This window comes from Chaetodon auriga, chromosome 5, assembly GCF_051107435.1.
Source record: "Chaetodon auriga isolate fChaAug3 chromosome 5, fChaAug3.hap1, whole genome shotgun sequence".
NCBI lineage: Eukaryota > Metazoa > Chordata > Actinopteri > Chaetodontiformes > Chaetodontidae > Chaetodon > Chaetodon auriga.
Window position 1 is genome coordinate 18,010,934 of NC_135078.1, and position 26,511 is coordinate 18,037,444.

At 41.5% G+C, this 26,511-nt stretch overlaps 1 protein-coding gene across 1 annotated transcript; it reads left to right on the forward strand.

Annotated features, from left to right (window-relative positions):
* The first annotated feature begins 537 nt into the window (after positions 1 to 537).
* pgm5 (phosphoglucomutase 5) lies at positions 538 to 25,792 on the forward strand. Its single transcript, XM_076730989.1, has 11 exons — positions 538 to 1,121; positions 3,176 to 3,338; positions 3,521 to 3,667; positions 3,858 to 3,983; positions 4,089 to 4,279; positions 5,455 to 5,609; positions 13,050 to 13,165; positions 17,054 to 17,189; positions 17,847 to 18,030; positions 22,103 to 22,240; positions 24,455 to 25,792. The coding sequence occupies exons 1-11, from the start codon at positions 864 to 866 to the stop codon at positions 24,542 to 24,544; spliced, it is 1,704 nt and encodes a 567-aa protein (XP_076587104.1). The 5' UTR covers positions 538 to 863; the 3' UTR covers positions 24,545 to 25,792.
* The last annotated feature ends 719 nt before the right edge of the window (positions 25,793 to 26,511 follow it).

Here is a 26,511-nt window from a genome sequence, read left to right on the forward strand (position 1 = left end):
CGTGGTTCGGTTCGTTCTCTCTGCCTCCACCAGGTCGCACTGTTTACCAAATATTGGAGCAGACAAACGGCGCAGATTTCATGGGAAGGCCTTTCCTGTGCGTGTCTTGGGGATTGCAATGAGATAATTGCAATGTCACAGATTCTATTTATTTATTTATTTATTTATTTATTTATTTATTTATTTATTGCATTTAAAAGCTGTAACGTCAAAAATATATACGCGGAGAAGAGCCAAGGCGAGATGGTGAACAAAAGACCCTGAAACAAATGTGGCTCAAGTGGAAAAGGGAAAACTTTGCTGTTGAGGAGTGAAGCTCGGCTGTCATTTGTCACTTATAAACTCCATAAGCGACCACAGCCGCTACTCATGCCTTCATACCGGACAGTACAGACACAGGCGGTATCCGGTTGCAGACCGGTCCCGACACAATTCCCCTCTACCATCAGTCAAAGGTCTATTTTTGGCCGGAGGCTCAGCTGATTGTGGGCCTTGAAGATTCTGGCCCTCCCTGATTTTTTTTTCTTGTAGTCAGTTGTTCAGGCTTATTAGGAGAAGAGGGAGTTGTCTAACAGCAGAGGAGCGTTTTGCTGAATGTGAAGTTCGGTGCTGAGGGATGCACTTCTCTAGGCTTTAACGTAAGTTGCCGAGGCGAGAACATTTTTTGGTTTCCTTTCATTCTAGTCAACTCATCCCTGTGGGGGGCCGCTGTCACTGCTCGCCTCCTCGGCTTCACCTCTGGGCTGTTATTTCTCCACACTACCGCTGTCTTTCCTCTGTGGACGGATACCACCAGCAGCAAACTCCTAAACTAACTTCAGCTTCTTTCATCGGCGTCCTCCCGTTGGGTCCCAGCGAGGAGGATGGAGACGAGCCCGATCCCGGTGGTGACGGTCCAAACCGCCCCCTTCGAGGACCAGCGGCCCGGTACCAACGGGCTGCGGAGGAAGACAGCGGTGTTCGAGGGGAAGAAGAACTACCTGCAGAACTACATCCAGAGCCTGTTGTCCTCCATCGACCTGCGGGACCGACAGGGCTGCACCATGGTGGTGGGCAGCGACGGCCGCTACTTTAGCCGAGCTGCCACCGAGGTGATAGTGCAGATGGCAGCTGCCAATGGGGTAAGAAGGGAGGGGGGCGACCACCAGTCTTAACATGCAGAAGCATTTGTTCCACTATACCATCATACTGCAAACACTTGTAACCATGCATAAGGTTAAGATCTCTGTAATTTCTGATTGAAGTAAGATGAATCCACGTTGGTGCACCTTCACAAGGAATTATTACAAGTAAACATATAGAAATGAAGCCAACTCGCAGTCATCAGTGAGGTAGATCCTGATTAGATTTTAGCAGTTTATCACTGCAGTGGAGAACAAAGATTTAATAAATCTGCCAAAGATGGTTGTGAAAGTTTTACCAGCAAAAGTATCACATTTCATATTTCTTTGCTGATGCCCAGAGGTTTCTAACAAGGGGTCAGGATGCCCAAGAGGGGTCGCAAGATGAATCTTAAGGGTCACAAGAGTGTTGGAAATAAGAATAGATGTTTTTTTTTTTTTTTTTTTTTTTTTTTTCCCAAATCTTTGCTTTTTCTTGCAAAATATGTATAGCCTCACATTAGGCCTGTAAAACTATTAAAAAGAAAGTGAAAAAACACTCTTCCATTGAACTGCTCGCCACTCAGAAACATACACTCTGTGATGAGGGCTCACAAAAGACCTATGCTTTGTTTTAAGGGGTCAAAAGCAAGAAAACTCAGCGAGACCAGGGATAGGTGACACATTGTTCCACCGCGTCCCCAAAAACATGGTTAATAGGACTTTGGGGTCTTTTCTGACCAAGTGAAAAGTCAGAATTTTGTAATGGCATCGCATATTCACATATTGCATTACACAGTTTGTTTAGCGCTTCAATCCTGACCACATACCACTTTATGGTCATGGTGTTAAGTTCATTTTAGGTGAAAGTACTAGCACACACTAAACTTGTCACCCATCCAAAATGTGCCTGAACTAAGTGTCAGCAGCAGATAAATGAAAAAAGGAAGCCAAAGTGAGAGAGACAGAGAGGAGGGAGAAATCCCCACCGCTCGTTTTGAAAGGCTTGCCCTGAGATCTCTGTGATTGATTTGGACAGGTTCCAAAGGAAAATCTGAAGGGAATATAATTTGTTTTTCAGATCAGTCCGTTTTTTTTTTTCCTGCTGGCCCAGCCAAATGTCTCTTGATGTCAGCCTTATCAGCACTTCCATCCATCCTGCTCTATTTTCCTGCCTGCGTACTGTGAAAGTAGGAACTGAGAGCTGTTCCACCTCTCCTGAGACAAACTTTATGCTTTGGGGATCCCCTGTCACATGGCATTGAACCAGAAGTCAGTATAGTTGCAACACTTGGAGATAACCCACCCTCTGCACGGACTATCCGTCTTACACTATAACTGAATAAAATCTAAACAAAATGGGAAATAATGGTTTGTTTTATACATGTTCTTTGGTTATTACACACAACTTTAAGCAGGCTAAATGAGTGCATTTCTCAGGGTTTTCCCTCACTTTCCTTATCTGTCTTTTATATACACATACAGCGTGGCGGATGTTAGGAGGATACACTGACGTCAGGAGAATAAATTCCTCTCCAGTGAGGACACTTTTATTTAGAATAGCTGATATGCAGGGGAATTATTGGATGCTGGGGGTATTACCGCTTTAAAAGTAGTGTCGAAATTATAAATAGAGAGTCCAGCTCTGGTAGTTGGGCACTCACTCGGGGCAGATCATTTGCTGTTTAAAGCTGGCTGTCAATTAGTCACCTATAAAATGATGAGATGCTTTGGGCCTGTGCTACTTTCAGGTCCAGTTAGACAGATGGGTTCTTGGACACTCTCAGGCCAGGATAGAAAAAATAAGTGTTATGTTTTATGTTTTGTCACAGCCAGCTTAATAAACACCACCTGACGTTTTTTTCTGCTTCGTATCCCTGGTCAGTTTTTCCACACTATTTCCAACAAAGCCTAATCTCGTATTTACACAGCATTCAAGAAACATCCAAGGCAGCCACAACAGGGAGCAGATCCCTAAACTTTCATCTTATAAGACAGTTGTAGCTGATCAGAAAACATTATCCTGGGTTGATGTGCAGCTGACGTTGCTCCTCGTTAACATCTGTGCTGTGCAGATTGGTCGTCTGGTAATCGGCCACAATGGCCTCCTGTCCACCCCTGCTGTTTCCTGCATCATCAGGAAGATCAAGGCCATAGGGGGGATCATCCTCACAGCTAGTCACAACCCCGGAGGCCCTGGTGGAGACTTTGGGATCAAGTTCAATGTGGCAAATGGAGGTGAGGAGTGAGAGTCTTTTTTTTTTTTTTTTTTTTCAGATTCTGCCTGTTAGTTCTTCCTATTGAGAACGTTTTAAGTCAAAGGGAGTTTAGAACATCTAAAACCAGGGATGTTTCTTAGCAGACAAAAATGAAGGCCAGTGTTTAGTAAGTTTACACTTCTGTCTTTCTTTGCATGGCAGGTCCGTCACCGGACACAGTGATGGAGAGGATCCACCAGGTGAGCCGGACTCTGGAGGAGTACGCCATCTGCCCTGATCTCCGCATCGACCTGTCCAGGCTGGGAAGACACGAATTTGACCTGGAGAACAAGTTCAAACCATTCAGAGGTGCAATGCTCACTCACTCATTTGTCTTTGACTAATTAGTACATATTTAAATAAAATAGCCAACTAAAATTTGAAATGTTAAGGCTGGCACTGGCATTTGCACAGACTGTCTTTCTTTAATGCACAAATGCATAAAGGCAAACAAACTCACCATCATCCAGCAGCAATCGTCTCTTTTCTGTGTTTCTAGTGGAGATTGTAGACTCAGTCGAAGTGTATCTACAACTGCTGCGAAACATCTTCGACTTTAATGCCATTAAAAGTCTTCTCACGGGACCAGACCAGCTCAAGATACACATAGATGCCATGAACGGAGGTGAGACAATTCATCATCTGGCCTATATACCCCCTGAGCTGTTGTTAATGATGTTGGAGATTAAACTATGTTTTTCCTCTCTTCTCTCCTCATGTTGTGTTAAAGTGATGGGCCCCTATGTACGGAGGATCCTGTGTGATGAGTTGGGAGCTCCTGCTAACTCTGCTGTCAACTGTGTCCCTCTGGAGGACTTTGGCGGCCGACCTCCAGAGCCGAACCTGACTTACGCCACCTCTCTAGTAGATGCCATGAAAGGAGGCGACTTCGGCTTTGGAGCTGCCTTTGACGCAGATGGGGTAAGACGGCGGATGTCTAAGTGATGCTTACGCTCAAAAAAGTCTTAATTTCACCTGGATGTAGAGCCAGTATGTGGTTTGGCAGATTCTGTAGAAAAGGATCTGCTCCCTCCGTAGATATGACGAGCAGATTCTAGGATAACGATAACAGTTCTTACTTTCTGGTGATTATACACCAATGAAACATAATTATGGATATTTTATTCCATTTCTGTCAATAGATCTCCATAAATCCTACACGCAGACCTCTAAGACTAAATCCATATGATTTTGACTCAACCGACAGACACCAGAGAGAGCCTCATTTGTTTCTCATTTGTTTTTGTGTGCCCATTGATAGCAGGAAGAAGAGAAATGGGAGCTGAATAATACTGTATCCATGATGATCCAACTAGCAGCTCACTTTTTCCACAATGTCATCCATTAGTCATTTCTACTGTATACACACACACACACACACACACACACACACACACACACACACACACACACACGCACACACCCTTTGCTAAGTCAATTAGGATAGCATCAAGAGAATTATGTCATATCTGCTCAGTTTCTCCCACCAGGATCAGTATCTTCACAGTCATTAGCACCAGCGGTTGTAATCTTAGGTGGTGAATGCTTCTTTGTTGGGGTCACTGTTACAAAATACCTCAATCAATGTCTTCCAAACTCTAAACAGTAATTGTGATTGTTGGCAAATCATACACTGACTTATTTGTGTCTGATATCGTTCTGTATTGCAGAAATGTCCCAAGAGGAACCACTGGTGTATTGCAATTAGCTCCAAGCTCATTGATCCCTGCTGATGTACAATAAAATATGGTCACAGATATGTAGCTTTTTATTTTTAAAAAGCGCTCAGTCGTTTCCTAAAAAAGCTGCACACTGTAGTTTTAAGCAAGCTTTATTCAAATAGAGTACACAGGGCATTTGCTGGGGACTATTTTCAGCAGCGGATTCATACACCTTTGTTAAGCTAGTGATTATTTACAGCATCAGGATGACATGTCTACAGTCTCCATGGTCATCGTAATGAGGGAACATGTCGCCCAGTGCAATGGTGTGACTTATTGATGTGTTTTTAATAGTTTTTTGACAACAACGGATGAATGAGCTAGTAGATTGATCAATTCAGTTAAGTCTGATTGCAGCTCTCTTCACATTTTCAGGACCGCTACATGATCCTCGGAGAAAACGGATTCTTTGTGAACCCGTCAGACTCGGTGGCCATCATGGCAGCCAATCTCTCCACCATCCCCTATTTCAGACAGCTGGGAGCCAAGGGCTTTGCCAGGAGTATGGCCACAAGCACCGCCCTCGACAGGTACAACACACACTAACACACTTCTACACACACACACACACTCTCAGTAGATCTAGGGGCATTTTGCCTTCTCTTGTCACACCACCTCAACCTCTGTCCAACTCCTGCAGCAGCCCAGTCTCTGGAGAGGGACGCCACTCTCAGATGAAGACTCACCCACTATGAATAAGACTCTGAGATCACATATGCACAACCCCCCCCCACACATTTACTCACAGCCTATAAATATTGTCCGTTATGTAAGACTAGATCCGAGCAGAGGGTGTTGAGTGAGAGGATGTGATCACAGCTAAAGTCATCCCCATTAACATTGTTCCAGTAGGAGGGATCCCAGCACTGCACCCCACTGAGGCTTCAGCAGAATGCTGCTCTGTGGAAATGTGTCATTTAATACAATGAGAGACCAAAGAAGAGATCAGCTATAGTTAGTTCAGACTATATTTCAACAGAGTATTGTCTTCAACGAGCTAATATAGATTCAGTGCCCATGCACTCAGTAGTTTTCCCCATAAAATATCAACAGAGTCCATAAAACCTATTCAAAATCCATTGAGTCATTGCATTTAAACTTTTCTTAATTTCACCTGCCCACTCCAGTAAGTGTGTAAACAAACCTGTTTTTGACCTCCTCTCAGACTTTTATCACAGCCTCACCCTTTAAAATGTTTCTCCTCTCTGAAGAAGGTTGTCTGCACATCTGTACTGGTGTGTGTTTGCATGTTTGTGTGGATGTGTGTTTGTCAAAGTGTGTCTTTATGCATGTAGTTTATTTTTGCAGTTTTTTGGGGTGGTGGAAATATTAGTGGTTTTCTTCAGCACATTAGGCACAATGTTCACATTATGCATGAAAGTTCAACTTGATTAAATCATTTTTCATTGTAATATTGGCAGTCCTGGGCTTCCATAACAGAGCAGCTGAGGGACAGCAACTAAAACGGCTTGGTTAAAGGCACTGTGTGCAGACATTTTTAGAAGATTTCCAATTTCTCTGATGGTTTAAGTTTATGATCCTTGGTGAAGAGATGGTGGCTGCACTGAACATTCAGTGTATCACTAACTAGAATTGTTGCATATGAACTGGATTCATTGGTTGACCCATAGAGAAAGTCCCTGTAACACTGTATAAGTTTGTCTTTGTGTGTACATGCACATTCAATGTGTGTGTGTGTGAGTGAGTGTGTGCATTAGTATGTGTTAGCACTGGCAGACATTGAGGAAGTGACCTCACTGCAAATCCTGATCTCTCTGGGTTTCACAGTTACAAAGGAAAAGTGATGCTTAGACATATGAAGTGGGATGTTATATCACACAATTTGTGGTCGTCTTTGTTAGTGTAAAGCCTCCTACACACACTCTCAGACGTGCATGCACACACATACACACACATCACATGGACACTGTTGTGTGGTGTTGCACAGCTCCTTGCCTCAGGCTGTGTCTTATGATGTTAAATCATAATGATCACACTGAAAAGCTGCTTGAGAGTTTTGCTCACACTGGCTCCTTGCCTCATCTCTCTCTGTTTCTCTCTCTCTCTCTGTTTCTCTCTCTCTCTCTCTCTCTCTCTCACACACACACACACACACACACACACACACATATACACACACACACACAGACTGAGCCCTAAGACACACAAATGTCGCATGACCCACTACAAATCCAAGCCGTAGACCTCTCATACAGTCATAGAGCACACACACTCAAACACACTTACTGCAGATAAAATGGCCTTTTCATTAGTTACTGCTAAAAATCTCTCTTTCATCTCTCTTTGTCTTTGTTATCAGCATTTGCCTTTTTTGCTTTGATGCCTGATGTATAAATTTAATTTCCTGAAAGCTATAACGCGGTTGTGCAATCAGCTAAGACCTAGAGTTACCTTACAGTACGATGTCTGTTAGAGATAATGTTTAAACTACAGATAATATCATGCTCTTGGCTTTCTGAAGAGCTGCAATAAATTCCATTATATAAGATTTTCATTTTGTTCCTGTTAAACTGGATTTCACCTGCATCCTGTAAGGCATGCGGTCTTATACAAAGCACACCTACTTCTCCTATGAGCACTTACTGATAATTATTGACATTGTTGCAGGACAGGGTCACTTTGTTAGCTTCATAATCACCACTTAAGTTCCTAATGCAGCACTGCTACTCTCTGGACATGTAATGTACATATCTGCACATCTTTGACAAACTCCAGGAAGTGTTGAAGTACTTAGCAGTGTGGTGCTGGACCCTGGAGTTGGCCCAAGCGTAGGCCTTTTTAGGAGAGTGAGTAGCCTGTGTGTGTGTGTCTGTATGCCGAGTGTTTAGACTGAGCAAACCTCCCTGCTGCGTGTTTATGCGTAGTCAAGCAAACTGTGTTATAAAAGCCTTGATAAATGTGACGGTGTGTATACTGTATGTAGCTGTGTGTGTCCAGAGAGAGTGAGGGAAAACAACAGGGAAAGAGAGCGTGGTAAGATGAGCTGAGGATATTTTGTTGTGCACGGTTTGGACAGGAGGCTGGAGTCACAGGTGTTAAATCTTTCATTCTTGGGTAGACTGACAGTTTCTGTGTGTCTCAGTGCACATTCTGTAAGCGAGGGCTGATGCAGGGAGCAAGGGAGGGGTCGGAGGAAGAGAGAGAGGGAGGGAGATTTTGGTAAAGGAAACATCTGCCTCTCCTTTAACTGTTCCAGGGATGGGAGGATGTAGGGAGAAAAGAGGGCTGAGCCACTGGGGTGCCTCCTGTTACCAGGATGAAGTCCAAGTTCTTGTACTGAATCGTTGATTAGCAGTGCACAGTAGAGGGGTCAAATGTTTAGTGTTGAGCTGTAGCTGTGCTGTTTTTTGTTTTTTTTTTTGCTGTTGTGCTGGTTACTAGGATGACCAAGGCAATCAGAAGACTGTACAGTATCTCATAGCTGCCAATGATCTTGTAAGACTTGATGCGCTACTACCACAGGGTGTTTTTCATGATGTTTTGGTAGAATGAGAAATGATAAACTTAATAAATAGTATGTAGGATGTTTTAATTATTATTTTTTATTATGTTTTAAATATATTTTTTTCAGTAGGTTTGGTCAAGTTTGCATTTGTACTTCAACCACTTTTGACCATGTATCCATCATTGTTAGCTGTCTGTTTCAACTTCCTTGGTCATTTGCTCTGTTTGAACCCAACAACACCATACCAGACCAGTTTTGGTTAGGCTGGACTTGTGTTCCCATGCAATGTTGCCAAGGTTTTAGTTCATTTATAATGCTGAAAAAACTGAAATAAGAACCTCCTAAGAAAAACTGTGAAATGCTGTCATCAGGCTCAAATGTTGTATGATACACCAATATTTTGATAGGAAGCGAGATGCAGAAGGTAGCCAAGTTAAACATTGGCACAACAAGCTCACTTTTCCCCCTAATATAATATTATAAGACAGTGAATATATTTTTGACATAGCTTTGGAAAAGCCCCGTTTTGAACTATTTTGATACTTATTCCACAAATCAATGTAAATAGCAATTATGACCATTTTCAGAAATCATCTCCAACTTTAAGTGTTAGTAAGTAAGTATTTTCAGTATTGGCCACTATAGCAGCATCTTCAGTGTATTAAACTAATGTCTTGTCCAGTTCAGGTCAAGATGAACTCACATTTCAAGCCCAAGTAAAGCTCCAGCTTGCTGCACTTTTTGTCTGAATGCCAGTCTCGAGCTTTTAAATCCAGGCTGAGCTCTTTTCAGAGGGGGAGGTGAGGAAAGAGGGCACTGGATGCTATGTTTGGGTAAAACATCAAGCCAAGGCCCAAAGCTGGCAATATTTCACTCTGCAGATGTAGAAAGACCTCATCCCTCGCATTACTCCCCAGTGTTTGCTGATGCACGAGAGAGATATGCACAGAGATAAAGACAGTGAGAAAACAAAGGAGATATTGGTTGATTAGTGTGTGCGTGTGTGTGTGTGTTCATTGTGAAGTCAGACTGTAAATGTGTGTATCAGTTTGTGTGTATGTTTATTAAACTGAGCTTTGAGATGATGGAAGGTAGACATAGCTGAGTCTGATGAAATCTCTGTCTACTCTTCACCTTATGGGGCAAAGCATCAAAATCATTCTCATGACAGACTTTTTCAATTTCATTTTATCTTATGTTATCAAATTGGCAAAAATACCACATGTTGTATAGAGAGTGCGCCACTGGAAAAAAACTTGATTAAAAATCACTTTCTAAGATAAGATAAGATAAAACAAAACTTAATTAATCCCACGCCAGGGAAATTAAATTGTTACAGCCGTAAAAAAAGGATACAGAATAAAAAGTAAAAATCAACTAAGCATATATACATTTCAACTATATATATGTGTACAAGCCTATATGAATACATGAGAAAAATACTGTTGCCTAAATAAATATTGAATTGCACATGATAAAATATGGATAATAAATACAGTGTTTTGCACAGCAAAAAGAAAAAACATACAACACAGTAACTCTGGGACTCCTAACTCCTTAAAAAGAATTATTCTGGCGGCACTCTCCAGCTTCCATACTGTCAATCCTGGTGTTGAAAACTGACTTGATTTAAAAACTCAACGCTGCAGTTTGATTTTATGCCTTGAAAATGAATTGTATACGATGAAGGTGGCTGACCACACATCGACTCTTTAGAGAAATTCTTCCTGTTACCAGTAGTGTGAGAAAATGGACAATCGCAACGCTGCCTGACAGTTGAGAGGTCACACCTACACACGAGGGATTACAGACCTAATTAGGAACCTTCCAAGTTTATTCCTCCATCATCATACTCATCTGTCAGAATTTTTTGGTTTTGGCAAATGCTTTTGGAGAGAGAGGCAGCATCCACTGAGCCTGGCTGGCCTGAAACAGGGTATTGTGTCTGTTTAAATATGCATATGTTGGTATTTTTGCCCCCATTGCTTGACTACAATTGTGTGTACTGACCAGAAAATACTTTAACTCTGACTGTGTTTGCGGAATGTCATACCATAAGTACAGAAAAGGCAATCCTGAACTTGTTTGCTTGTTTCTCTCAGTCTTAATCTGTGCATGAAGGCTGTGTTTGTGTGTGTGTGTGTGTGTGTGTGTGTGTGTGTGTGTTTTTTCCACCCCAGGGTTTATGCTGTTGTTCAGCTAAAGCTCAGCTGCTGCAATCATCAAACTTGAGAAAATGGGATTCTCAATATTCTCACACTGTTTTGTCCATGCATTTTTGCAACATGGTTTGAAAACTGAGCACTGGTAGGGTCAGTTTCAGTGCTTATGTTGGCCGTGGACGTGCCGTTTAAAACGTCAAAAGCTCATCAGAAGGCCAGAGTTTCTGTTTTCTTTCAGGAATGCCAGGCTTTCCGTTCCAGCTCTCGCTTCCCCAGGGGGAAATAAAGCTGGTTACTCTTATTTGGTAATTTATCCCATCCTCATGTAAACAACTGCACAGGGCACCATGGGGTTTATTTATGTGCATGTTGATTGTGTGGATGTGTACCACCACTTAAAAACCCTGAAGCCCACCCACATCCACACATATTGCGCTGTAAAATTCCTACAGCATCCCACAGTGCAAGCATTTGAGACTGACAGTTCTACATGTTTGTTTCTTTGGGAGCAACAACTGTTTTGTTGCAATGGATATTTTGGTCAGCAATTCTTTGCTGAGTCCTGGGAATTGTGTTTACGTTTTACAGCGGTCACTGAGGAGGTGTGGATGATGTGGTTGAGTGGTGATCTGTGGGGAAGAGGAGGACACTGGGTAGTTATTTTTGCTGCAAACTGAAATATCTCTGCAAGCAGGCTTGGGATGGTAACTTTCAGTGCATTAATAAAGAGACTGCTTGAGTTTGGATTAATCAATTATGAATGTATCCTGTTATTCAACCTCAAATTATTCAAAACAGGAAGTCCTTCCCCCTCACTTTGCTATTTGCTGTTTCACTTGCTTCTGAAACATGCCTTTTTTTTTAGAAAGTGTTTTTTGTCAGTGTTCTGAAAAGCTAAAGCATGTGAGCTTAGTTCTTTGTGGATAATCTTACAAGATATATGAGCATCGCCGATGCGCCTATCACGATGTGGTTGGTCTCCACCAATTCCTGAGGGAAATATCTGTCTCTTCATAGCAGCTAAATGCTGGATTTTGTTCACCAGCTAGTTGCTAACTTTGTCTGCCTTTTGGTGCCAGACAGGTAGCGTAGCATTGGGTTTATCAGAGCTTTTTTTGCTGAGAGCAGGTGCCTGCTGCTGCTGAAAACTGTGCCATGAGAGTGTTGAGAGTGAACCAAAACAGATGTGGGCTGTAAAAAAAGCTAAACAATGAGCTGAAAGTTGTTGAAGTGCTCCATAGAACTGAGGGGAACTGCAGAGTTCGATGTTATTTCTCGATGGGTTTCACACTAAGAGCGACTCCTTTCAGATGTAAGTTGTCATTTCATCCATTGTTATGTTAAAAATTTTGATCATAGCGCCTTTAAAGTGAATGACAGAATGGCTGGAAAGCTTTAATAAATCCACCATGTATACTTTGTGCAGGAAATGGTAGAATGTAAACTCTCCCACATCCTCATGAAAACCTTCAGTTTCCAGTAACAAAAATGAGAGCATGATCTCGGTGTTCTTAACGCTCAGCGATGACTTTGTCCATGAGCCAATGGCTGACTCATATGTATGTTATTACTGAATGCAAATCGTCACGCTTATAATGACCCTTTTAGTTTAGAATATGGACAGAAAAGCACACGAGCAGCTTCTTAGTTGATGCTAGTACAACATAGAACAGACGCTAGCTAAAAGAGGAGGTGGGATTTTGGCTCTTTGTCAAAGTACTCTGTTCCAGGATCTGATTATTTTAATTACTGCTGATTTAGTTTATTTAATATTACGTTATTTTTATTTTTATTTTCATTTTTGTCCAAATGTGTCAACCCTTTCCTAAAAATGCTTCACTTCATGATCATATTACTGTAATTCCATCATATCCAGCCTCTTACTGTTCTCTAAATTTGTACTGAAAAGTTTTATTAGACTTCCACTTTGCTCTTTTCCCCTCTAGTCTGTTTCTTTGGCCTCCCACACTGTCAGCACCTTTATCCCCAGGACCCCAACGTACACTAGATTCACAGCCATACACACATATACATACTCCCTTTCCTCCTCTCCCTATGCGAGTACATGGCTCAGATTCAAAGCAAACATCAGCTAAAAGGTTAACTCACTTTGTTCTTGCTGCCTTTGCCTTATTAAGTTACTGGATGAGCTGCTGGCAGATTATGCTTGTCATACAGCATTTGGTTTGCTTTATTTCAAAGGTCAGAGGATTGTTTGTAAGCGTATCTCGATATCAGAACTGGGAAGGACTGGCATTAGATACTAGAAAGAGACTGTGTGTTTGTGAGCATAAAGTACTAGCTTTGTTTTTGTTTCTCTCTTTCTCTCTTGATGTTTGTAGGGTAGCCAAAGCCATGAAGCTGGCACTGTATGAGACTCCCACAGGCTGGAGGTACTTTGGGAACCTGATGGATTCTGGGCGTTGTTCCCTCTGCGGGGAGGAGAGCTTTGGGACAGGTACAATCTATCATGCCACAGCACACTCACTCACAATCCAAACAACACAGGTTTGTCAATGTTGAATGTCATCAGATGAGTACAGATACAAGGCAGGAGCAACCTTTTAGTGTGTGAAGAGAAGGTCACAGATTCGAATCCCTGGACCGGCTTGGAAAATGTGAGTGGGTGTGTGACAGAGAAATCCCCTCCCCTCAGCAGCAACTGTTGTTGCTGCAAACAAGGCCACTGCTAGAAGACTGCACTGGCCAGCTGCTGCTAACTGTGATTATGCACCAGGGACTGTGCACTGAAACACTCGCACAGCAAGTCTGAGCAAAATTAAAGGGAAAGTGTGGTTTATTCCAAAGTGGGTCCTATTTTTGTAGTGTCGGCCATCGTTAATGTTGGTTATGATAAGGCTGTACTCACCAAAGTAATTACAAAGATCTGGGAACTTGGTGATATCACTGCAGTGAAGACTGATGGGGCAGGAAACACAAGCGATCAGATGATAAGAGAGGTCGTAACTGAGCGTTCAGATGTCTGCATTTATAAGTTTGTATAAAGGACCAGAGTGTAAGATATGGGGATCTACTGGCAGAAATGCAATAAAAATATTCACAAGTGTGTTCTCATTAGTGTATAATCACCTGAACTGTGTTTTCATTATCTGAGATGAGCCCTTTATATCTTCAAAGGGAGTGGATCCTCCTCCAAAGAGTCTGCCATGTTGCACCATCATGTTTCTACAGCAGCCTAAAACAGACAAACCAAATACTGGCTCTTGAGAACGCCTCTCACAGCCACACACTTGGGAGGGGAGGGTGAGGGGAGGGGCATTCACTTGGTTGCAATCTGCAATCTCACCACCTGCCACTCAATCCTACTCACTGGCCCTTTAAGGTGAGACAATGAAATACGACCCAGAAAGCCCAGTTTGATGTATCAAACCATCAAACTGCATGGCAGCTTGAATCGAGACAGGATTTTACTACTCTATAATTGTATCCTTCAGGAATCTGGTTAACACGGTGCAGCGTGCTGCAGGAAAAGTTGAGCCACTTTCAACAACTGAATGCCATCTGAATCTGTTATTGCAAAGGAAAACTGCACAACTACAGTCAAGACAAGTCATTTTTATTTCTACAGCTTAAAATCACAAATTTGCCTGAAAAGGTTTACAGTCTGTACCCCCCCCTCCATACCTAGGCCCTTGGCACGGTAAGTAGAATAGGTCAAACCTGAATCAGACATCATTATTGAATAATTGTATAATTTCACTGATTGCTTTTTTTTTGCTCTTAAAATAAGTTTGACTAGCCTGACAGCTCAAGTTTCTGTAATTTCTGTGATTTCGCCAGATCTCATCAATTAATATGTAGCGTACAATGTTATTATTACTGATTGGAATGATGACTTAAACTACAAAAATAACATCCAAGTGTTTTGGAAATCACCATTTCCATTTAAAGGTGAAAAATCTCACAATTCTCCTGCTCCCGTCTCTTCCATGCACTCACCAGCCCGTTCCAGGTCTTGAGTTGTAAGCAGAGCATCCTGACTGCCTGTAGCTCCAGTCAGAGACGCGTAATAGATGAGAGGGCTGTGACCCTGACTGCATGTGTAAATAATCCCCATTCTTCTGCTATAAAAGGAGACAGGGGCTCCCTGAATCACAGCACAACATGCAGACGGGCCTCCAGTGGCAATGTTTTCTATGAATGCAAAAGCAGACACACATATACACAGTCAGAAAATATAAACAATGTGCATCCACAAATAATACACTTACATCTCTCTCTCTGTTTCTCCTGCCTCCTTTTTCTCTCCTTTTTACAGCTCTGACACATTTCAATTTCAGTTTTTATCTTTCTTTGGTTTTCTTCTTCTCTCAGACTCGTTGTTTTAATGGAAGATGATGTTGAACCTTTTAAAAAAAAGAGGGAACAAGGAAGGAAAAGCTCAAAGTGGGAAGAAAAATGTTAGCAGGTGTGAACAAGAGAGTAGAGAAGAGAAGTGTGTAGGAAAGAGAGCAGTGGGAGTTTGAAGAGTCCAAATATGAGAAGTATTGACGAGGAGGAGAGCAGTGGAAGGAGCAGAGATGCAGAGAGCACAGAGGACCACAGGAGCTCACTCGTTGTCTATCCATGTAAGGCCAAAAGCTCAGAGAGCCCTGAGTAGTAAATCATCAGAGCTGTACACCACTCCTGCTCTTTGCTAACTCTAACACACTTTCTCTCTCTCTCTCTCTCTCTCTCTCTCTCACACACACACAAACACACACACACACACACACACACACACACACACACACACACACACACACACACACACACACACAGCATGAATTAAGTGTTTAGTGTTAATTTGGCCAGAACTGGCAAACTTTGCTTTGCAGGTTTTGCCTTTCCAGGATGCCCCTTTCATCATGATGCTATCACCTGTTACCAATCAACCTGATTACCTGTGGAATGTTCCAAACAGGTGTTTTTGGAGCATTCCATCACTTTCTCAGTCTTTTGCTGCTCCTGTCCCAACTTGTTTGAAACATGTTGGTGCATCAAATTCAGAATAAGCATATATTTAAAAAAATCAATGAAGCTGATGAGGTAAAACATTAATATATTGTCTTTGTACTGTTTTCAGTTGAGTATATGTCAAAGAGGATTAGCTAAATATCATCCGTACAGTGTCCCAACTTCTTTGGAATCTGGATTGTAATATTTCTCAACCAGCGAGGATAGGTTTGAGTTGAGCTGAGAGGAGAAGCTGTAATTCTGACATATTTTACAGTGTAGATGAGAGCTGATTGAGCTTTGGTGGTATAATAATTAAATTTGCACATTTTACCAAGTGACCCCTCTGTGTCTTTCTGTGTCAGAGAATGGGACAAAGGAGGACGGGCAGCAAGTCAGGGATTAAATAATAACTGTCAGTTTCCTAACAGCCGTATGCTGCCAGAGCCGGACACAGAGCGAGGAAGTACAAGTCTTCCTCTCAGAGTTTGATGGGAGAAAACAAAAGCCAAGATATGTGTTTGCTATAAAATGCACATAATGATACCATCAAAATAAGTGTCCGCGTAACTTAAAGTAATCCCTCACAGTTGAGTCCATTTTCTGCTCCAAGCGCCGCCCTGGAAACATTACAAACACATTCCATCATATTCAAATGTCAAAGTGTCCCTTTAACCGATACCTTTACTATGCAGCTGTTTTGGAGCACAGACAGATGGCTCCCCAGTGAAGGAGGCTGAACAAGGGTGTGAACCTTTCCTCTCTTTGTGTGCATGTGTGTCTTTTAGGGCGCGGAGCAGGAGACATTAGTTATGCATTTCCGATCCCGATCACTCTTCCTGACATTCTGTTGCATGCAGGAGAGTTGAATACTGAGCTAAATTGACGTCTTTTGTAACTTGTGGATCAATACATCATTCTGTGGACAAAAATGTTAAGAATCCAGCTCTGTTATTGGGGTTTTTCCCTGGATTAAAATATTGATACCGCTTCCATATCTGTCTGTTAAGTATGGAGCTGGAGCCAGGAGATGGTTAGCTTAGCTTAGCATGAAGAATGGAAACAGGGTGAAACAGCTAACCTGCCTGTTTCCAAAGATAAAAAATGGTTGCCTGTCTATGCTCCCTAACTATTGCATTATTTTTGCTTTGAGCTATGGGATGTTATATGCTGGACTATTTCTCAGCTCGGAGCAGTGACTTGGATAGAGCCAGGCTACTTACTTCCCCTTGTTTCCAGCATTTGTGCTAAGATAAGCTACCTAAAGTTAGCCACATAGCAGAGTTGTGTTGTAGCTATATGTCATCTCTCATCTCCTCGGTTCAGCTCATTAAAGTGTGAGAAGTTTATGAAGAGTTGTAGTATTTTTGGTGTTGTCTTTCTCCCCCAGGTTCAGACCACATTCGTGAGAAAGACGGCTTGTGGTCGGTGTTGGCGTGGTTGTCCATCATGGCCGCCAGGAAACAGGGTGTGGAGCAGATTGTCAGAGAACACTGGGCCAAGTTTGGACGTAACTACTTCTGCAGGTAAAAGGACTAAATAATGTGAATGTGCAGCTGTGCATTCATAATGCATTTGATCAGAGGCCATCATTTATCTCTTTATTGGTCTGTTCTTGTTTTAAGCACAGAGCCACTTTCCTAAGCCATTATATCCTCAATTTATTTAAATCTACAAGCTCTGGGACTCTCTTTTCCCAAAAGTCGCAATCCCTCGAACCCCCACCAAAGCCAAATATGTCTCCCAGGCCTTCACCTTCATCTATTTCTCCTCTCCTCCTCCTCACTGGTTGTCACTTGTTCTTATTTTAACCTCTCCCTTGTGAGAGTCACAGATAGTTACTGCAGTCAATGTTCCCACTGACAGTTGCTGCAGCTTTTCATGTTCCCACAGAGAGGTTTCCTAATCTAATGCAGATTTCCCACAACATGTAGATGGAGAGGACATACAGGACAGGCCAAGGACCAGAACTCAAAAAGTCCTTTAAACGTAAACATCTGTCCTCATTTTGAGGAAAATCAACCAATCACCCTGACAGACCTCTCGTCTCTTGCAGTTTAGGGCCATTTTAAGCATCACTGTAATACCATAAATTGCCTTATTGCGTTTATCTCCTCTCACTGTGTTCCAACATAAGCCATGGTTACATTGCATTTATGTGTTTGTGTGTCGGTGTTTGTCAGGTTTGACTATGAAGGTCTGGACCCACGTGCCGCCTTTTACCTGATGAGGGATCTGGAGGCGGTAATCTCAGACAAAGCATTCACCAGCCAGAAGTTTGCCGTAGGAGACCACATATACAGCGTGGAGAGGGCCGACAACTTTGAGTACATCGACCCCGTGGATGGAACAGTGGCTCGAAACCAGGTCAGTGTGGGCGAAGAGAAGAGAAGAATTTCTCTTTCTTTTCTGTGTTTTATGTTACAGGATTTGCAGTAAAATCAGGGGAGTGAAAAAGGAGATTTACATCCATAATAGTTTCAAAACTTGAAAGGAAAATAAATGTGGACATGACATGGCATATAGATAGACTTAACAGTTATGGCTGCTCTTTCTACTGCAGCTCTTTCTAATGCCTAAGCGTCCAAAAGAACGTAAATCTAGATCTTTCTTTTTCTTTTAGATTTACTCATTTCTAATTAATTTTTATGAGTAAAAGTTCAAATGTGTTTGATTCCCAATTATGTGATCTATAGTGTTTAGTCTGTTCAATGCTAACGGCATGTGTGCTCATGCTTACAGGCAAGCAGCCAATAACTGCTGACTGGACATCGCTAACTCAATCTGTGACTGTGCAGCTTCAACACTATGCACCAACTAGCTACAGCAACTTCAAAGGGTCAAAACTCAAACTTAAATGGGTTTTTTTTTTTCCCCAGATAGAGCCACCACTAGGTGGAGACATTCATCCACCACTTTTATAAGAAGACAAGTCCAGGTTTTTGGAAAGGACGGTTGTTTTTGAACACTTTTCAGGGGCTCTTTTCATTTTGATATGAACAGGAACAGCTAAATGTAGGCATTTACTTCAAAAAGTATTTTATTTACCACTTTTATAGGTCATATAGCAATGATGCTGCTTAAAGAAAGACATGTTTTGTGTATTGTTTTTCGAAATATGACTTATGATCTACAGTTTATAGAAGTTTATAATTCAACTTTTTCACATGATCTATTGTTAAAAAAGTGATTGCAATAAATCACCATATTGAATCTCAATACTTAAGAATCACAGTATATATTTGAATCAGCACCCAAGTACTGTGGTAGTATTGAATGGGGAGATAAGCCTATGTAGCAGTTCTCATGGGATCAGCCCAAAGACATCGTCCGAATGTACACCCAATCACACCAACACCTTCTCTAGCAGTCATGTACTCACTCATCAGCCTTTTTGCGAGCGAGACCACCCACTAGGCTTCAGTGATGTCTCATTAGAGAGGTTCCGTGTTTAGACATGAAAGTCTATCTTCCATCTTCAAACCATAAACATATGCACGCACACACATTACATACAGCGCACATGTCCCTACACACACCGAAGGAAGCTAACCTCGCTCGGTTAACCTACTCCCAGTCCTCCACCGCCCTCCCTCCTCTCCTCCCCCTCAATCTCTGTGAAGTTTACCCAGCTGACTCCCTCTTCTGCCCAGAAATGTGTGGAAACTCATCGCTGGCGTCGACACTTCTTTGCCTCTGCCCCACCTAATACCACATACACACACACACACACACACACTGCTATCTGTCAGTTGTCCCTGTGCATAAGTGTGAACACGTGCACATGCTTGCACGGCCTGCACGTGTTCACACCTGTGTTTGGTGGCAAGGTTGTGCCTACAATTTGTCGGTACACTTCACCTCATGTACCTTAACAGCGCTAAAGGTCTCGCTGTCCCGCTGTGAATTACTCCACTGTGTTACCATGGTTACAGCAGCCCCACAGCTAGTTAGTCAGTCACCCCAGAATGTCATTTAACCTCACTGGCAAATCCTCAGCATCCCAGTCGCCCCAGTGTGTGTTATTACAGCACACATTCCTCCCAGGACAGAATTATATCAGCTGTCGTCTCACTTGCTGTCTCTCCACTGCAAGTGTGTTTGAAGGGGGATAAGTTGGCACATACAAACACACACACACACACACACACACACACACACACACACACACACACACACACACACACACACACGTAGGGTATGAGGGATTTACACAGCGGAGGCATGGCAGCCTTTTGTAGTCGACTACTGAATTCATTCTGCATTGTCTGCATATTTCAGACAGATAGATAGCGGGTAGACGAATGGATAGATGAATACAAGAATATAAACCATTGCCATAGAGCCTAAAGAATACCCATATGCAGATACTGCTCTTATGTTTTTGGGTCATTTTTGGAAAATATGTGTTCAGCTTTCCTATCCATTTAAAGTTGCTGAGAAAGTGAATGATGTTTTGATTATTTACAGTCCATATCTTATTGAAATGAAATGAATCCGTCCACAATTGCTATTCATACGATATGATATAAATATAAAATAATAAAAATGTAAATATGTCACTAAAACTATAGTTCAGTCGCTGCTAACCCTTGCGAGCTTGCTAGCCAGCTATAGTGTTCTTGCTAGCTAGCGTTAAGTAACATTAGCTAGCTTGGCGTGCTCTCTCAGGAGCAGTGCAGTTGCCAAATAATTACACAGCCAGAATTCAGTTTTCATTGAAATTATACATATCTGTGCTAAAATATTTTTATCTAATAAAGCAGCTGTCAAGAAGTCAAGTTCAGGTTCTTGGTCTTACTCAATTTTGAACAAAAATTTGGCTACGTTTTGCCTTTGCACAGTTAGACAGACCGACACACTGTGGCTGGTATGCACTCCACTCAAGGCCCCTGAGCTTTGCAGCCGACATTGTTTTTTACAGGCATTAGTCAGCCTCCTGATAACTGCTGCTCTATTGTTAGAGATGAGCTGACACACTCACAAAAAGACAGAGAGACAGACAGGCGGACGGACATCTCTTATTATCGCTGTCCCTCCTCACCCGGGCTTAAACTCCAGAGCCAAAGTCAGATTAGGAGGAAGGCGAGTGGACCAGAGTAACTTTGCTTTTTATTACCACAGTCTATAAACGATGGAGCTGAGTCACTCTTTGAAGAGGTTAACAGCTATTGGTCCGAGAGAGGGTTCCTGGGCAGGGCACCCACTTGACTTTTTACTCCTATAATTCCTATAATACTCCTTAATCCTATGATAGTGAATGTTTTGACAGCACTGCTTTGGGCAATTACAGCAGAGTCCGTCAAGGTGATCACATGACATGTACAGTGTGTCTGGGGTGTGTTTCAATAAAACCACTGGGACATTTCTCTTATTCATGCTCCTTGTATTCTCTCAAAACATAGTGCTGTCTTTCCCCTTGAGCTTGACTTTTGCTCTAATGGGATGAGGGAAGAGGCGCTGTGGAATTTAGGACAGATAAGAGTCATCACACATCCATTCGTCAAAGACTCTTATCTTCCTTACGTCAGACAGAGAGAGTTGTAGTTGATGCAACAATATCCTGTTTTTCCCTAAAAATGTAGAGATTAAGTTCAAAGTGTTGACAGTGGAGGCTGTTGAGGTCTTTAAAAAGGTTTTTTTGTTATTATTTTTTGCCGTTAAGAAATTGTTCTTCGCTGTCAGAAACTTAAGGAAATAAAACCTTTATGAGCTACAGAACAAAATCGTCAAGCTTGAAATCAATTCAGCTGGAGTTCATAAAGTTTCTTGGAATAACATTGAAGTACTGGAGTGGTTATGACCTTATGTAACTTTATAGACAGTACTAAGGAGGATGCAAGGTTTCACAGATCGTAAAGGAATCCTAAAACACAATGATAGTGACATCTAGTGGATGTTCCTGGTTACTACATATTAAAGAACTGGTACCTTTTCTACAGATTTTCCTTTTTTACTGACTCCATAACCATTTTTTTCTGTATTATACGACCATTATGGCTAATTTGCATGATTGGAAAATAATGAATAATTAAGTACCCCATTTAAATTATAGAAGCAGATAAACTTTTAACACTTCATAATCAGATACTAAAAGATTGATGTTGTTTGATGAAGCTCATCGTGGATTTTTATGCTGTGTGTAAAATGAAGTTGTAAATTTACTTTATTATGCAGTGCTAATAGGATTTTTCTACATTAGTCATTTTGATAGTTTATCAAGCAGACGTGACAAAAACTTTTGCTTTGGAATTTAAAGGAGTTGCTTTTCTGCATTGTATATTATTCTAAACATAATATCTGATAGAAATATAGAAATATTTGGTACTGGCTGGCCTTTTTTAGCTGTTTGTGACAGTTGAGTGAAGAGAAAGCAAATCGCTAAATGAAAACAAAACATGAATAGTTAAAGTGAAAATGATGGTTTGTATGTTTCCAGGGTTTAAGGATCGTCTTCACTGACGCGGCCCGCCTGGTGTATCGGATGAGCGGGAGCGGTGGCGGGACGGGTGCCACCATCCGCATTTACGCCGAGAGCTTCGAGAGAGACCCTGAGAGACAGAGCAGAGAGACACAGGTACAGAGGGAGTGTGATGGTGTGTCTGCAGGATTTAATCTGACTCTGTGCGTGCACGTGGAGCACGTCCGCCTCTGTTTTTGTTTTCTGTGGAAGCGTCGAGCAGGGCTCTGCCACTTTACAATGTTATGGCCTGAAACGTTCACTCATTCAGAACTAATCTGATAATGCAGCATTCTGTCAGTTTAGTCACCATAACACAGATAAAATCTAATGTTTATTGACTGATATCAGACAGTACCGGGACAGGAGTAATGTTTTATGATGAGACAGTGTTCTCTCTTCTATATATTATATTCTGTTGGATATATAGATATATCAGTTTAAATTGTGGTTCGTATTAGATTGAAAAGCAAGAAGAAAATACATTGATCTTTGTAGCTATGGGAGTTGCAATACAGCCTTTGCTATGATGGTGAAATGCCATTTCACGATCATGCAATAATGGTGCCTAATGCAGCTTCATGTGGCATTATTGAAGTTGAATGACCTGTAGACTTTGGAGCGATTAGCAACACTAGCCTCTCACGTTGTAATGGATATTGGAAAAGGCAGTGTACTTTAACCATACCCAGGGGTTGTAAAGCCGCAGTCATGATTGCTAAGCAGCCTTATTTAGATTTGGCCACTCGACCGTACAACTTCACCAAACATGTGTGCTTTCACCAAGACTGATAATCCCAATGATGTCTTCAGCTTGCGGAGCTATAAAAATGCAAACTTGAGCATGAAAGTTGATTGCATTTGAGCATATGAGCTACAATTTCAACTTTACTCAGGTGCAAGAATTTCAGACATACAGGACAGCACAGCCATCCCCTGATTGTGTATTGATTTAGTATCAAAGTGGTATCATAAATCCAAAGAGTCCCAGTTTCTGTCCTCAGGAAAAGTGGATTCATTCATCAAGCATGTTTAACATTGTCATATTTTCCTTGTCCCTGTTGTGTGACCTATACCGAACTCTTTGAATCTATCATTTATATTAGATCATAAATTCAATTCATAATCATTCTGCCCCTTAACCCGCTGCTGTATGAATCACCAGACATGACATGCACATGATTAGACATGCTTATTATGCTTGGTTCAAGGTACTGCATAATATACTTTCCTATACTCAGGCTGTCTGCTACGTGACATCATTAGAATCCTCTTTTTCAGTGTTTCATGTGGTTTTACACTGTAGTTATGTTTGCATCCTTACTGTACACGATATAAAATGTGGTGCTATGTTCTACTCCATCATACGACCCCGTGCAGCAAAGGGTTAAAAACAATACAATAAGACATAACTCCTGAATCAATCATTCTCATGCAATGTTAGTGCACACTAGCAGTGCAAAAATATTAATATACTGTGCTTTACAGGCTGTATAAACATCCTGTTGTTTATTCTAAGTCTTATTTCAGTCTCCAGAATATGTGCATGTAAGTTTAAGACATGTTAAACAAGACGTTTTGCTCTTCATTGCTCAGGTTATACACCTGTCATGAAGCAACTCAGCACTCCCTCACACAATTTCTTTATTACACCACAGTGTTCCCATTGTACAAATTGTATGAATGACTAACTGGACTAAAGCCTCTGTAAAATGCTCCTGACATCCATGTTGACACGGTTTTTGTAGGGCTCGGTTGACACACATTAAACAAGGTTATCTGCTCTGGAAACCGCTGAGCTATCAGTTTATCTGCATCATGTTTTTGAGCCCCAAACTCACATGATATCCACCATGCATGGCTGCCTTGCACAAGAAAAGAAAGACCAGGTCGATGTCTACTTGAAGATGTACTTGTGACAGCTTCACTGTGAGGACAGTGTCTCATAGTTATGAGTGATTGAGCTGTGCTGGGGAGTAATTTCATAGAAGCAGTGCAAAAGAACACAAAGCAACAGAGACAATATGCAGAAAAGACTCCTGACTAACCAGCTGACCTGAACTCATAGAAACTCACAGTGATACTACAGGTTTCAAGGTCATAAACAGTAAAGATTTATGAGATTTTGATGGGATTAAAGATTTATGAGTGTTACGCACTGACAGAGGTTTATTGTACGCCAGCAGGTGGTCACAGCTAAAACACTGAGGAGCCTGATGGGTGAAACCTCAAAGATTAGAAACACATTTGTTGTCCTCCAAACTCCAAACTTTCCCTCCTGCATGATTCAGAAGATCTCATTGAATCTTGACTGCTGACTGTTTCGTGCAGGTGGTGCTGGGTCCTCTCATTGCCATCGCCCTGAAGATCTCCAACATCCACGAGAGGACAGGGCGCCGCGGCCCCAACGTCATCACATGAGCAACCACGCGCACACACCACACACACACACACACACACACACACACACACACATGCATCTACCTGCTCACACAAAGAAAAATACCTTCAAAATACTCTTTCCTGTGCTTATTTGCCTTTTTTTTTAAAACCCACTCTCTGTGGCTTCACTCTCATGTTTCATTTTCCGTTAAATGATGACTAAGCTGAGGGTGCTTTATCTCTCAAAACCAAAGTTAATGTTTCACACTGTTCTGACTATTGTTTATTGACCACTATCATCTGTCAGCAATGGAAAACTTCAGATTATTCAGTGTCTAAACCAGGGAGGCTATTTAATTATTGCCATGGATAAATAGTGAAAAATATGTGAACAGCAGACATATTTTGAAAGTGACTGTTAATGTTTGCAGCTTGCTTTTATCAAGATTTATTGACTGCAGGAGCCGAAGAGAGAGATTTTTTAATTCACTACGCTGTTTTTGTAAAACAGTACAGTGTTCACTTTTCATATTGCTTGTAGCTGCCCTCTCATATACTGTATGTCACAGTGTTTTGTTTTTTCAACCATTTCATACCGAAGTAATCGAACTGTTGTCTCAGTGTAAAATAAAACAGGCTAATTCATATATCAGTGAAGTGAACTGCAATTAGTTCATGTTTGATTTAATGTCAGTGCATGTCTTGACTTATGTTTACTACCTAAGGACAGAGCATTCAGAGTGAAAAATAACACCATAGCAAATGAAGTAACAGGTAACGGAAACAGCCCAGTCGCTGAATAAAATGCGACATTGAATGTTTCTGCAAAACACGTACATGTTAAATTTGTACGTTTCGTTTGCACAACAGTGTTGTGACAGCTTGGTGAGACGACGGAGTCCATTTCTTGTGACAAAACTGGGTATATTAAGCCAAAACATGATCTTTTCCTAACTCTAACCAAGTGGTATTTGTGCCTAAACCTAAGCAGGCCTCAACCACAGCATTGCCAAAACATAAAGTTTAAAACTTAAATGTGAAGAAATGTTAAGTTTGAAGGTAAAGAAGTGAAAAGTTTCAACAAATCTGTGGTTTGCAGAAATGTACAAGGCCAACATTTATTCTGGTGGTTGGGTTGCAGATGAAAAATAAATGTATTGCAGAATTGTTTACTTATTAGGCCTTGCCTTTTATTTGATCAGTTTAGGCCTTTGGGAATGTGTATAACCGTATTTGAATATATTACTTCTTTTTTTTTTTAATCCCAATAAACTTTTTGTGTGTAGTACTTGCCTTTCTTAATTGAATCGGACAGGTCTGATGGGGAAAAATAAAAATACATCAGTGTGAGATACTGTATGTTGCCCTTAGGCATTTTTGGATTTTAATTAAACAAATTCTTCATAATTAAGAGCACTGTGTTGTGCTGGTACTATATATCATGTGGTGATTGAACATCCTTGAGGAAAAGGAGGCTTTTGTTTGCTGAGCGCAGCACCTGCTTTTGAACCAAGTGTGAAATGTGTTGAAGCTGTTGTGTTGAGATAAGAAATGAAGAGGGTTGATCTTTACACGGCCTGAATGAGACACGCAGAGTAGGAACTCATAAACACGCTGATTGCCGTCATTATGAGTTGAGGATATGCCAGTGGATATCCGTAAGGATGTGTTCGCTCAGTCAGCCAGACATTACCTGTCAGCCATTACAGGTTATTGCCCCATCCAACTGTTTTATAATGTCAGAGGTTATTTCGGAGGTTGGATGAGGATCACTGACACTTATCGGTTTAGGTTTCAGCTGAAACTGTTCACATGTCAGAGGTAAGCGTCTAATAGGTAGGGGCATGATTAGATGAATGCGTATCTTCAAAGCACTTCAAAGCAATTAAGATCCACCCTTTTCATTTTTAGAAGGTGCACAGAAATGAACAAGTGGCGAAGTTGCAGGACATTGTTGCTCCACCTGTATCTTTATTGTGGTGAACTGCAAAGACACTCAAGTCAAA